The following is a 14,403-nucleotide window of genomic DNA, read 5'->3' on the forward strand; positions in this document are numbered from 1 at the left end:
CCCTCTGGGCTCTACGAGAGAGGAAACAGACCAACTTCTCCAGCTGCAACCGCAAGGGAACTTTCAGTCACTCCTCTCCTTAGCCCTGGAGACTTGGGGTGATCGGTTCGAGGCTTTTGAGGCTGGGAGGGCTGGGGGTAGCGTCGTTGACCTGACTCCCATCACATCCTGCCACCCCCAGACTGCAGAGAGGTCATGGGAGGCGAATATCACTGCCCCCAACTCCCACCCTCCCAGCCAACTCAGACTCCACCTCCCATTCTACCCCAACCATAGAGCACAACCCAGAACCCACACTTATCCAGTGAACCTTCAAGGGTGCAGAGAAGAACCCAGGAGACAGACTGAGAGGAATCGTGGTGTTATGAGAAGAACACTGAATCTGGTTGAATCCGGCCTCGGAAGACCTGAGTTCCAATCTCAACTCTGCTATTCAAGTCTATACAGAGGCAGTATGTGCTCTTAGGCGAGTGACTTTGCCTTTCTGGGTCTCAGTTTCCTCATTTATCAAATGAGGGCTTTGAACTAGATGGCTGTTGAGGTTCTTTCCAAGTCTAGATGTATGCTTCTATTATCATGATGGGGGCTGGCTTACCTAAGGTGAGGGCCTTCTCTCCTTCCTCCTCCTCCCATCCTGAAAAGGGGGCCAAAAGGATGTTTGCTTCTCCCTAGATCCTCCTTGGGTTGATTGGTCATTCTCGTTTCACCTCCTAGGTATGGCCCCCAATTCACCTCCCAACACCCCTTAGGATGATGAGCCAGTGAAATTTGATGACCCTGGCCTCCTTAATGTCCCTCAACCTGACACTGTCACTCACACCTGACAAGGTTTGCACTGGCTGTCCTCCTATACCTGGAACAAGCTGCCTCTCCTCACCTCTGCCTCCTGGCTTCCTTTAAACCTCATCTTCTGTAAGAAATCTTTCCCTTTCCTCCTTAATCTTAGTGCCTTCCTTCCAAGATTACCCCCCAATTTGTCTTCTCCTATGAACTCCTTGAGAGCAAAGATTGGCAGGGGGGCATCCCCAGTATTCAACACATGACTTGGCACACAATAAATACTGAATAAATGCTGATTGACTGATGAACTATACTGCTGTGTGTGTGTACATACGTGCTTGCGTGTGTGACTTCCCTATTTCTGGCAGGGGCATCACTGGACTTATGGTCACTTGGATTAATAAAGTAGGGGTCATCCTCAATTCTTTGCTTTCTCACAGCATCCTCAGTCCAGTAAACTGTCAGATCTCATCTCTTTTCCTTCTTCCATAGCGCCCAAATCTGCCCTCCATTATGCACTCACACAGTGGAGTGCCTCATTCTGTTTCACCTGGAGCAGTGCACTAGCTTCCTGATTTGTCAGTCTCCCTGCATCCAGGCTCTCCTCTCTCCAATCTCTCCTCCAAAAAGCTACCTAATTGGTATTCCTAAAACACAAGTCTGACCATGTTGCTTCCCTGTGCAAAAAGCTCCAGTGTGTCCCTATTGCTTTTAGGATAAGATTCAGCCCCTCCTGTTTGGCATCCAAAGCCTTTCACAGTCTGGCTCCAGCCTACCTTTCCAGGAGGATTACACATCACTCCCCCTCATTCATTCTACATTCCATCCAATCATTCAAGCTGGCCTAGTTGCATTTCTCCAAAAACAATACACTTGGCTGCAGTTTGGCACAGCCTGTCCCCTGTGCCTGAAGGCTCCCCTTCACTTCCCTCACCTTCCTCACCTCCCTCACCTCCCCCTCTTGGAATGCCTGGCTCCCCTCAAGGTTCAGCTCAGGTAACCCCTCCTGTACCAGGCATTCCCAGATTCCCTCAGGTGTTAGCATCCTCCCTCTTCCTTCGTATTTCAAAATTGATTTTGCATATATTTTTGTGTTTTCTTATCCCTATACAGCTGGGCCATCGCCAGTCATCTTGACTTATGTCTTGCCACTGGACTCCAGTGACTCTGGAGGACAGAGTGAGGCTGATAACTTTGCACAGCCCTGCCTCCCTTAAAACCAATTTACTCAAAAGACAAGATATTGCCCTCCTTGATGTCACTGGTTCTCTTCAAGAAGGAAGGATGAACGACAACCACAAAATCCATATAGGTGTGTTCATCCTTCATTGCTGAAGAAGACCATGCCACCAGAGAAATAATAACATGACATGCACTTGACTTTGTTTTGAGTGAGGGAGGGCTGTGCAGGTCACCAGCCTCACTTCTCCAGAGCCATCTGAATCCAGTGACCAGATATTCATCAGGATGACTAGAGATGACCCAGGATGAGGCAATTGGGGTTAAATGACTTACCCAAGGTCACACAGTTAGTGAGTGTCAAGTGTCTGAGGTGACATTTCAACTCAGGTCCTCCTGACTCTCGCACTAGTGCTCTATCCACTGTACCACCTAGCTGCCCCAATACATATGACTTAGGCAGCTAGATAGCTCAATGGGTAGAGCACTGGGCCTGGATTCAGAAAGACCTGAGTTCAAATGTGACTTCAGATATTCACTAACTGTGTGACCCAAGGCAAGTACTTCACTTTGTTTGCCTCAGTTTCCTCATCTGTAAAATGAACTGGAGAAGGAAATGGCAAACCGCTCCAGTATCTTTGCCAAGAAAATCCCAAATGGAGATACAAAGAGTCAGATGCGATTGAATGACAATACACATGGCTTACTTTACCCTCCCCAAGTAGAATGGCAACCCCTTCAGGAGAGGAACTCTTCTCTTTTTGTATTTGTAATCACAGAGCCAGAGAGGAAGGTGGTGTAATGAGCAAAGAGCCAGCATCACAGCTGGAAAAATCTGGGTTCAAATCCTGCTTCTGATATAGCCTGACTGTGTGACCCTGCATAAGTCATTTAACTTCTTCATGCCCTGTAAAATGCTCTAAGATTCTAAGTTCTAGAGCAGGTAACGTTTTGTATTGGGGTATATTTGTGTGTGGTATGTGTTTAGGGGATTGTTTTAATGTATGTGTAAAAATATGGGCTTCCATGTACAGATATGTTGGTGTATTTGTACACATAGGTCTATGCTGTGAAATGGGTGCTGCAAAGGGAGACAGGAGTCCCATGGTAGAGGACTGAATGACAGGCTAAGGAAGGGCATGTTGTATAGTGGAAAGGACTCAGAGGCAGAAGACCAGGGTTCAAACCCTTTCTCTGCCCTGTGATTTGTGACAAATCACTTCCTGTCACTGAGTGGAAAATGAAAATAATAGCACTCCTCTTGTCTATCTTCGGGGCTGTTGTGAGGAAAATGCTTGCAAATCTTAAAGTAGCATGGAAATAGAAGAAGCTATTACGATGATGACTCTGTTAAACACTGTTAGGCAATAGGGAGCCATGGAAGCTTTCTGAGCAGGGTACTAGAGAGGATCATTTAGCCTAAAGCACTGATCTGGAATGGAGGGAGATAGATTAGAGGTTGGGGAAACAATTAGGTCCCTATCCTTATAGGAGTGTCTGTAAACATTGGCTGTTTGGGAGAGGAGTGGAACATGGACAGGGATATAGCAAAAAACTGAAAGCAAAATAAATGCCCCTTTACTGGGGAAAACTAAACAAGTTGTGGTGGGAAGGAAGGAAAAAAATGTTTACTGAGCTTCTACTGCATTGTCTGATCCTTATAACAACTCTATGAAGAGGGTGTTTTATTATTCTCATTTTATAGTTCAGGAAACTGAGGCAGACAGGTTAAGTAACTTCCTCAGGGTCACCTGGCTAGTAAGTGTCTGAGGCTGGATTTGAACTCAGATTTTCCAAGATCTGGGTCCAACGTTCTATCCATTGCAGGGCCAAGACCATTTAGGTAAGTTAGTGTCAATGTCAGTACTAGAACCCAGGCCTTCTGCTTTCTAATTCAGGACTGATATTGGGACCTGAGGCTTACACCCCAGGAAATACAAAAAAAATCACCAAGGGCCTAATGAAAGATGGGCAGTGGGCCTCATAAAAGGCAGCTCCCCATCATCCTCCTCACTGGTGGGGTTGGTGAGGAAGGACAGAGAGAGTGGTAAAGGGAATTGCTCATTACCTGCAGCTTCTGAAGGTGGGAGAACCCGGGAGAGATCATTGGGAGATATGGGCAGGGCCTATGCAGCTGAGGAACTGGGTCAATTCTAAGGCTTCTTAATCAAGTGGGCCACCTACACAGTCTTCCTTTCCTGTTTACCCTGGGTAAGTCATTTCCCTTCTTTCAGTCTCAGATTCCTGCTCTGGAAAATGAAAGCTCTGACTAAGCAGTCTCTGAGACCTCTCCTTACTCTAGCATTCTTAGCTCTGAGGCCCCTCCCAGCCCTGACATTCTGTATTATCTAAGGGCCCTCCAAGTTCCGACATTCTATGTTCTAAAGTTCCTCCCGGCTCTGACATTCTGTGTTCTATGAGGTGGCACAGACCTCATTTTCTGTTTCAGTCTGGCCTGTGAGGCTGACACACGCAGGAAACAGAGAATGGTGTTAACTGTCCACACAGTGCCATGGGAACTCAGAGGACAATGAGATCACCAAGCACCAAGGTGATCAGGTCAAGCTGCCTCAAGGAGATAGAATACTAGAGCATGGGAACATTTAGAGAGGAAAAGGAGAGTAGGGAGACACCAAAGGAAAGAAGGGGAAGTGATGCTGGAGCAGAGGAGCTGAGGGCTCATCCTGCAGAGCAGCATTGGGAGATGGACCCAGGGAGGTCACCTGGAGCCTTGTCCGTGGGGGAGTGGAGACTGTTTTGCTCCTTTCCTTAAGTCTGGGGGCTGGTGGGTGAAGGTCTGATTGCAAGGTCCATGGAAGTTATTGGAGCCTTGGTTATTACTGTTTAAATCTCCCAGTTCTCAAAACAACTTGTAATCTCCCACCACCAACGGATGCATACTTGTGGGGGGTTTTCTGAACTCCTTAGATCAAAAACCAAAAGTAAAACTCAAACAGGGGAAGTGGTCAGGGGAGATACCCCAAAGGGACAGGAAGGGACGATATGTCTGGCTTCAGAGAATATCTCTCCCCCCCTCAGCCTGGGGCTCTTCTCCATTTAGCAGGGGCCATATCTTCTCTTTGAATCCCTTCCAGCTCTGAATTCAGAGAATGCTCAGTATTACACAGGGTAGGAAACAACTCACATGATCTGCGATAGAAAGTAAAAAGCCCCAGGTTCAAGTATATTCTCAGGCACTTACAAACCTTCCTGGGCCTCAATTTCTTCACCTATAAATGGAGAAGGTTCGAGTAGATGGCTTGGAAGGTACCTCTCAGCTCAAGCCTCCTGGTTCTAGGATCCTATGTCCTCTCATACTTACCACTCACTGGGCTCCTCCCAGTCGGCAGAGTGCCCTGTGCCTGTCCCCATTTCTGACCCTAAACCCTTCCTCAGAGAGCTCTCCCTGCATCGCATGTCCTCCTCCCCCTCACTATTTAATCCTTCCCACGTGTTTCAGGGCCTCTCCACTCTCTGCAGGCCTGCAGCAAAGCTTACTGTCTGTGTCTCTCTCACTGGACTGCCTGCCTGCATTAATATTGGTTCCAAGAGACTGAAGGTCGAGTAGTACAAATACCAGACTGGGGATCACAAGATCTGGTCCTGGCTCTGTTGCTAACTTATTTTGAGACCTTGGACAAGTCCCCTCCCTTCTCCAGGCTTCAGTTTCCCCTTGAGAGAATTGGATTTGATCTCTAGGGGTCCTTTAAACTCTGATGTTCTGTTCTAAGGGCCCTCCCAGCTCTGACATCCTAAGTTCTAAAGATTCTTCTAAGGTTAGAGACTTTCTATCTTCTAAGGAACTTCCCAGCTCTCACATTCTATGTTCTTGGGCACTACCCAACTCTTTCCATAAGCTAAGGCCTATTTTAGCTCCAGCAGTCTATATGTTCTAAGGCTCTTCCCAACTTTGACATACTACAGCATTTTCTAGGGCCCCTTCTAAGCTCTACTATTCTAGGTGCTAAGGCCTGTTCCAGAAATTTGTGACAATTTATGATTCTTTATCTTGTCTAAACTCCCTAAAGATGGGAAACCATTGCTTCTCCCTCTTCTGTCTTCCTACAGGTCCCAAATACATGATTGGATATGCAGCAAATGTTCAATTAGGACTAGATGACTGTTGGTCATCCCCAATAGAATTGTGTCCTTGGGTACTTGTAAGAGCATACTTTGCTTTGTTAGGTTTTGGTCCTTACTGAGAATGGAGGTGATAAGTGAGGAGCATCTCTGGCTTGATTCTCTAGGCATCTGGTCTTATGGCCTGACCTTGGAGAGTCAGGATCTACTGATACAGTAGCTCTAGCTCAGGAATCATAGCAAATGACTTGACTTGCTTTTGCCCATAAGATCAGTCTAGAACCTAGTGAGCAGAGCTGAAACGAGTACATAGAAGTCTAGTTGGGGAAAGATCAATATACGAAAGAATTTCCTAGCTGTCAGAGCCAGCCAACAATGGGATGGAATGTTCTGATGGGTAGTGAGCTCCACATTGCTGCAAGTCCACAGACAGATGCAAGATGACCACTGGTGGATGATGTTTGTAGAGGAGATCAGACTTCAACAACAAGGTCTCTCAGGTTCCTTTCAGCTCTATTCCTTTCATTTTCTGAAAAATCATAATCCTTGATCTCAGAACAGATAGACTGGAAGAAGGTCAGGAAAGCAAAGAAAGGACCTAGACCACACCCTTAAAACTGCTTTGTCTGGTAGGCAGAGATTTCAAACAGCTCTGGTCATTTTCCTGTTCCCTACCAACCCTGTCCTAGAGCTTTCTGGGCATACAACACCCAGATACATCACCCAGAGGGCTAGAAGTTGGCAGATTTCCCAGGAGGTCTCAACTTCAGATAGGAGCAGGTGAGATGGGAGGTGAGGTCATACTGCCCTGTATGTTTCCTGGTTAATGCAGAGAGTTGGCTCCTTTCAAGTCCTGCCCCCTTCTCCTTTGGTTTCCTTTGTCACTGGGCCTATAGCAGAGTAGGATCCTCCACCCTGCTCTAGGTCTTTGACTTTCACTGGAACACCTTGCCCTCGGGGATGAAGGGTGGAGCTGGTGAATGTATCCTTTTAAAGAAGTTACTAAGGGCTGGGCATCTCAGAGCTTCTGGGGAGCCAGGAAAATGGATCACTTGTGCTCTGTGGGGTTGATTTGGAACAGTCTCTAGCCTCAGATGTGTATGGTGGGCCTACTTGTGTTTCCCACCCTAAGGAACTCCCAAACAAGAAGAGAGAGAGACCTCTCATTTATACCGCAGACCCCCTTCCTCTGAAAACTTGTATATTATTTCTAATCAGTGGGCTTGGGTTAAGAGTGGGCCTTCCTCCCCCAGTTCTCATCTTTCCCTCAGGGCCAGGTCACTGGGCAGAGTGCAGACAGACAAGAATAGAATGGAATGGCTCCATCTACCAAGGTCATAGGGAAGAGGAAGAGCACCTGAACACAGGCCAAGGGAAGAAGGTGAGCTGAGGGGTCCCAAGACTCGGATCTCATCTTTATTCAGTTCAGGAAAGCATCTTAGAGAAACTGGCATGACCAAACTCTTATGCTTGGTCACCCCAAAAAAAACTAGTTTGGAAGATGCAGAAGTAGATGTCAGAAAGAGTTTCCTAACAGAACTAACCCAAAGCAGATCAGAGTCCCCCAGGATGTGGTGGGTTCCCCCTCGCTCAAGGTTGTTAATGAAAGGCTGGATGACTACTCCTTAGTTGTATTGTAGGAGAGATTGTTGTTCAGGTACGAGTTGGACCAGATGGCCACCTAGGGACTGACAGGTCTGAGATTCTTTGATTCTGTAGCTGAGGGGACAGAACACTGGGCCTGGAGTCAGGAAGACTGACCAAGTTCAAATCCAGCCTCAGACACTTATTAGCTGTTTGACCCTGGACAAGTTATATAACCTCTCTTTGCCTCAACTTCCCCAACTATAAAATGGGGGTAATAGTAGCACAAGTTGTTATGAAGATCAAATGAGATATTTGTAAGGTGCCTGGCACATAATAGGTACTTAGTAAATGCATGTTTCCTTCTTTCTTTAGTTACTTCCTTCTGCATTTGTACATGGGGTGTTCAGGGAGGACCAGCACCTCTGGCATGAGGGCTGCTCATCCACCCTTGATGTTCACCTCTCACCTAATTCTCACCTGTCACTCCAAGAAGCTGTAGCATGAGCAGTGGTCACACCTTGGTAAAATCCCCTTGGCAGACAGGATAAACCAGGATGAGGATACCTGACAGACCGAAAAACTATCAGCAAGTTAAGGGGATATCTACCCCAAGCTTATGAAGACTTACCTGGAGGAATGGGCAGATGAGAATAATTTGTTCCACCGACCATGAAGGCAGCTGAAGCAAGCTCTGTGGAGCACTTAGAGCTTGGTCAGACATTGAAGATGCCAAGGTCATCCACTGCATCTCAGGCTATCACCAATCATCCTGACTTCGCTCCTGCCACTGGACTTGGATGACTCAAGAAGAGAGTGAGGCTGATGACTTTGTGCAACTTTTCCTCACTTAAATCCAATTCATGAGCAAGTGAAGACATCACTCAATATGTAACTGGTGCTTTTTCAAAATGAAGGACAAACAATAGTTTGGATTAGCTGGCTTCTTCCAGATGAGATTCTGAGAGGAAGCTGAAGTATCCTACCCAACATCACATAGGTAGTAAAATGGCAGAGCTGGGCCTTAAACTCAGGTCTCCTAACACCAAATTCCATACTCTTTTCACTCCCCACAGATCTCCTGCCTCTAAACTCAGATGGGGCAAGCAACACAAAGTAGTCAAAATTGCTCCAGATTTGGAGTCAGGGGTTCTGGGTTCAAGAGCCAGTTCAGCTACTACCTGTAGTAACATGAGTTATATAGGGGTAGAGACAGGAAGAGAATCACAGGGAGGCGGTGTGTGGGCTAGGTCACCTAACTGACACTGTCCCTTATTGTGCAGGGATTAGGCAACACAGATATTCAAATATTGAAACTGGGAATGAATTGTCAGCCTGACCTGGTTTTTGCCAGGTATCCACCCTGGGGGAAGGGAGCATCTGTCCCTGCCTTTGGAGAGCCTCCTCGACTAATAGCCTCTGGTCCCAGGAGCTCCCCACTCAATGGAGGAGATAGGTCAAAAATAGATAACCACAGCAGGATCTTAAGGGGACAGCAAAGGTTGGGGATTATATTATACCCAGTGGAGTTCAGCCAATCCAGTTTCCCCACGGGAGAGGGTTGGAAGGTACAAATGAAAGAAAAGGATGGGGCTAGGGTGTGGCAGACAGGGAGGGGATTGTTCCAGTCCCCTCCCCCACCCCCCCAGGAGGCCCTGCCTGAGGCTTTAGTTATTTAATGTAGTCACAAGCTGACAAAGGACCTCAAGGCAGAAGGGGTGGGACAAGGATTTATGTTTCCTGCAGGTGTTAGTGGCCTGGTCTGAGGTTTGAGGGAGGCACCCATGGTGCTCTAGGTGGCTCAGAGATTCCCTGGGGCAGTGGCCTCAGCATTGAGGAACAGCACTCAGCTGGTGAATTCCAAGGTGGACCTCATGGGTAGAGGGGACCACTGGGTTATGGCCTCTGGTCACCAGTATGGTAGGGAAGACTACAGTAGCCTCTCTGCAACTTTAGACACCGTTGGCCATCCTCCACACCCAGACTCTTTCCTTTCAGAACTTTTCTGACACAGCTTTCTTTGGTCTACCTTCACCTGTCTGTGTGGGCTTCTTCTCTGCCTCCTTTGCTGTATGGTCATCATCATCCCCACCACCCCACCACCTCTTATACTTCGTGTTGCTACAGGCTCTGACTGGGGCCCTCTTCTTTTCTCTATACCCTCTGTCTTGGTAATCTCACCACCTCCTTATAGGATTACTATCTCCTCTCTGCAGATATGTCTATCCAGCTGTGGTTGTTCCAGGTTCTGGGCCCACATCACCAACAATCTCTGTACACGTTCAATTGGATGACCTGTAGGCATGTGAAACTCAACATGTCCAATCACAATTCATTATCTTCTCCCCAGACTTGAGAGATTGGAAGGACAGTAATGCTCTCAATAATAGGGGAGTTGGGGAAATGGGTAGGTTTGAGAAGTAGATATGACCCTACTCATTTCCCCAACTTCTCCATTTCTATTGAGGGTATTATCATCTTTCCAGTCTCTCAAGTCTGTCACCTTGGAGCTAGCCTTGAGTCTTCATCTTCTTCTAGACAGACCAATGGTCAAGCCTTGTCCATTCTACAGCCTCAGTATCTCCATCTCTCCCTACTCTCCCCCTATATTATAACCACCCTAGCCTATCCTGGAACCACCTCTTATCACCTGTTGTCCTAACTACTGAAGTAGCCTCCTAACTTGCCTCTCTATATCTGGACTCTATCCTCTTCAATCCAACCTCCACACAGCCTCTTACTGAAGGCGTTTTCAGTATGATGCCAGGCTGCCTTTCCAGGTTGATACATGACTCACGTTCACATATTTTACACAGCAGTCAAACTGGCCTGCTTGCTGTTTCCTTGTACACAACATTCCTAACTTCCATCTCAATACCTTTGCACAGCTCCCACAGGCCTAGAATGTTCTCCCTTCCCATCTTTGCCTCTTAGAATGCAGAGCTTCCTCGCAATCTCCGATCACCTGGGGCTCAAAGATTTTCCTGAACCCTGTGATAGCAAATGCTCCCTATGAAATTACATGGTATATGTGATGTATTTACTTACATGTATGAATGTAGATATTGTTTCTCCATTAGAAAATAAGATTCTTGAGAGCAGAAACTATTTCCTTTTTGTTTCTATCCCTAGCACTTAGCATAATGGCTGACACATAGTAATTTTTTGTTGTTGTTTCAGATGTGACTGACTCATCATGACCCCATTTGGGGCTTTCTTGGCAAAGACGCTGGAGTGGTTTGCCATTTCCTCGCTCATCTTACAGATGAGGACACTGAGGCAACCAACACTAAATGATTTGCCCTGGGTCACAGCTAGTAAGTATCTGAGGCTAGATTTGAACTCATGAAGAAGAATCTTCCTGAGTCCAGGCCCAACAGCTCCATCCACTTGGCCATCTAGATGCCAAAGTGAAAATTTTAGCACACCCTAAACTGTATATACTTAGTAGCTTACAAATCATTTTACTCACAACTTCATGAAGTTTTTCCCCCGTCTTGATCTAAAGCTTTGTTTTCATTTGTGTATGGAACACAGGATGTGTCCTGCCACCAAACCAGACCCAGATACCTCCCATAACGTATAATCTTACAAGGTTGCTAGAGATGTTCAGTGACTTGCCCACAGTCACACAACTAGTTCTGGTCCCATTTTAGGTGGTGGCCCAGTGGATAAATAAACAGGACTTAGAGTCAGGAAGACCTGAATCCAAGTCCTGCCTCAAACACTTACTGGCTGTGTGACCCTGGGCAAGTCACTTAACCCTCTTTGCCTCAGTCTTCATTTATAAAATGGGGATAGCAAATAGCACTTACCTCCCAGAGTTGTTGTGAGGATCAAATGAGACAACCTAAAAGTGTTATTACTGTTATTAATCATGCCTATTTTATAGATGAGGAAAGTGAGAGAAGTTTAGTGATTTGACCAGTTACATAGCCATGAGATATCTGAGGCTGGATTTGAACTCCTGACTTCCTGACTTCAGGTCCAGTGTATAACAACTCACAGTTCCATAGCATTTTAAGGTTTGCAAAGCTCTTCACCTGTATTATTTCATTTGAGGCTTATAATAAGTCTTGGAAGTACGTTCTCAAATGAGTCTATGTAAAGTGCTTTGTAACCTGTTTCCTAGAAACTGTCTGAGATTTTGGGAGGGCATTGAGAAAGCCAGTCTCTTTTCCAGAGGCCGAGGACAAGCTAGGGCTGGGGGAAGGGACAGGATGTTCTTGGAGGCGTTAGGAGAGTTCTTTTCAACTTGAGAAAAGTGACCTCCAAACATGCTCCCTCACCTAGGGCTGGCTTAAGCCTTTGTGGCCCCGTGGTTTGACCTGTGGCTTCCTCTGAACTATTTGGTGCGACTAGAGAAAGAAAGGGTCAGCAAGGAGCTGTGAACGGTGGGGGGCCGAGAAGAGACTAAAGGGTAGGCAATAATATCCAGCTTCCTGGGTCCCCGGAATGCATGTGTGCCCTGCCAAAGGGTCCAAGCCCACCGTCCTCCTGGCCGGCTACAGGAACATAGCCCTCAAGCCGGTACTGCCCCATAGCCGTCTCACATGGACGTCTCGCCCGGATCCCTAGCCTTCTACGCCCACCGGATGTTCTCGGACCCTCACTTCGGTGAGGGCAGGCTCTGGGTCTGACCGCGGCCAGTCATTAGACTCTAGCACCACCCCCAGACAGCTCCATGACCAGAATCAGCTCAGCTCCCAGCCTCTAGCCACTCCCCACCCCAGATCAGCCCAGTGCTCAGTAACTGGCACCCCTCCGCCCTTCATAGGCCCCACCCCCGTCTCTGGCACCTCCCAGACCTCGCCCTCCACACCTGGCCAAGTCCCTAAACCCAGTCCTGGCTCCAAAATCTGCCCTACCTGCAAGACAAGCCCCGCCCCAGGAGAGTCCCAGTCCAGTTCTCCTCTGTTTTAGACTAGTTCCCGTCCCCAGGAAGAAGTCCTACTCCCCAACCGATCCATGCATCTTTCCCATCGTTCCTCTCGACCTCAAGTTAATTCCTGGTCCCCATCCCCGGGATTCTCGCCCCTTCCCACCCTTCCCCAGTTTCAGCCCCATCCCTAGCCCAGATCTAGTCCCACGCCCGGAGCACTCTTTTGCTCCAGTGCTTTCCCTATTTGTGACCACCCAGACCACCGTCTACCTACACACAGGGTCCCCACCTCGTGCTTGGCCCTTCCCTTGGGACCCAGGGCCCTGTTCTACGTCCTGCACCTGGCGATGCACATCACTCCTGAGGAGAAGACTGATGTAGGCCCGGAAGCTAAACGATGAAGTAAGTGCTGCTGGTGAGCCACGGAGTGCTGCGTAGAGAGCTTCACTGACTCAAGAACTCCTGGTGCCCGCCTCATCTCCATGAAGAACACCTGCGGCGTCATCACAGCTGCCTCCGTTCCCATCCTGTAGTGACCGTGACCATATCCGTGATTGTGACGGTGTGACACAGATTCCTTCCGCAGGCAGATCTTTTCATTTAACAGATGAGGAAACTGAGATCCATTATAAGGGAAGTCGAATCAGCAGGCCTAGAACAGGGGTGGAGAACCTGGTCTAGAATGTTAGAACTAGGAGGGATTCTGGAAAACATCTAGTTCCAAACTCTTTCCACAAATATGTAGATCCTGTGTCCAAGGTCACAAAGGCTGGTAATAATTGGAATGGGAAGAAATTTCCCTTTTGTCATCTATAAAGAAGGATTTGACTGAAAAAAATGAGAAGAATTCAGGGGCAGCATTTCATTCACTCAGAGAGAACCAATGATTTCAGCCAAACTCTGGCATTCTTTAGTCCCGTAAACCATAGTAAACTTATTACCATGCCTGGCAGAACTTTCAGCAACTATCTGGAGCTGAGTAAATGGGCTAGTTACTTGAAAGTGATGAGACAACTGGCTTTCTTTCATTTTTCTTCTTTTGCTCATTTTTTTAAAAATAAAACTTTCCCATATATCTGAATCTCCTAACCTTGCCCTGAAAGTATTAAGTCCCTATTATGTGCTAGAAGATACAGTGCACAGGATGCCTGACCTGGAGTCAGGAAGTCTCCTCTTCCTCAGTTCTAATTTGGCCTCAGACACTTCCTAACTGTGTGACCCTGGACAAGTCACTTAACCCTGTTTGCCTCAGTTTTCTCATTTGTCAAATAAGCTGGAGAAGAAAATGGCAAAGCTCTCCAGTGTCTTTGCCAAGAAAACCCCAAAGGGGGTTGTGAAGAGTCAGGCACAAAGGAAATAATTAAACAACAACATGTGCCAAGTATGTTACTTGGTTCTGGAAATACAAGGACAAAAATGAAATAATTCTTTCAGTCAAGGAGCTCCCAGATATAAGGGAAAGTTTCATGTCCACCCCTAAATCTCCATTTATCATCATCCATTCACTGAGCATCTGACTAGTGTGTGCTAAGGAAGCACAGGGCTTCAGGGATTATAAAAAAGACTTAGACATGGTTATAGGATCAAAGAATCATACATCAATCAGAGCTGGAAAAGAAACATAGAATGTCAAGATGGAAAGGGGCCTTTAAACAGGCAGTGCCAGGGTAAAAGAGGACCTTGGCATTGCATTTCGCCCTGGGGTCAATGGCATGATCCATGACCAAAAAACTGGCAAGTGAGAAGGTGAGTCTCATTCCCCTACCCCCTCGTAGTCAGTCACAGGCTTTGTCTACAACACAGCCCCAAATGCCCTTCATCATTACAGTTCAACAGTCCCCTATGGCATCTCTTCCCTCTCATCAGCTCCCAATATTCCCCCTTCTTAGCTGAGCCAT

General features: G+C 47.2%; 1 protein-coding gene and 1 long non-coding RNA gene across 4 annotated transcripts in view; one reads left to right on the forward strand and one right to left on the reverse strand.

Moving 5' to 3' along the window:
- The window catches only part of FGR (FGR proto-oncogene, Src family tyrosine kinase), a 32,078-nt gene extending 23,692 nt beyond the window's left edge, over positions 1-8,386 (reverse strand). Inside the window, exon 1 of one of the 2 annotated variants that reach the window (XM_072609526.1) lies at positions 8,255-8,386. In XM_072609526.1, the coding sequence (XP_072465627.1) occupies positions 8,255-8,297 (43 nt within the window). In that variant the 5' untranslated portion in view covers positions 8,298-8,386. The remainder of the gene's footprint in view (positions 1-8,254) is intronic. The other variant, XM_072609525.1, reaches the window with a different exon arrangement.
- Positions 6,577-11,998, forward strand: LOC140504510 (uncharacterized). 2 transcript variants are annotated; one of them, XR_011967136.1, is made up of 4 exons: positions 6,577-7,420; positions 7,999-8,623; positions 10,804-10,940; positions 11,917-11,998. It is a non-coding gene; the product is annotated as an uncharacterized lncRNA (long non-coding RNA). The 2 variants fall into 2 exon arrangements; XR_011967135.1 differs by having other exon boundaries at positions 7,999-10,940.
- Positions 11,999-14,403: the final 2,405 nt, after the last annotated feature.

This window comes from Notamacropus eugenii, chromosome 5, assembly GCF_028372415.1.
Source record: "Notamacropus eugenii isolate mMacEug1 chromosome 5, mMacEug1.pri_v2, whole genome shotgun sequence".
NCBI classification, from domain to species: Eukaryota; Metazoa; Chordata; class Mammalia; order Diprotodontia; family Macropodidae; genus Notamacropus; species Notamacropus eugenii.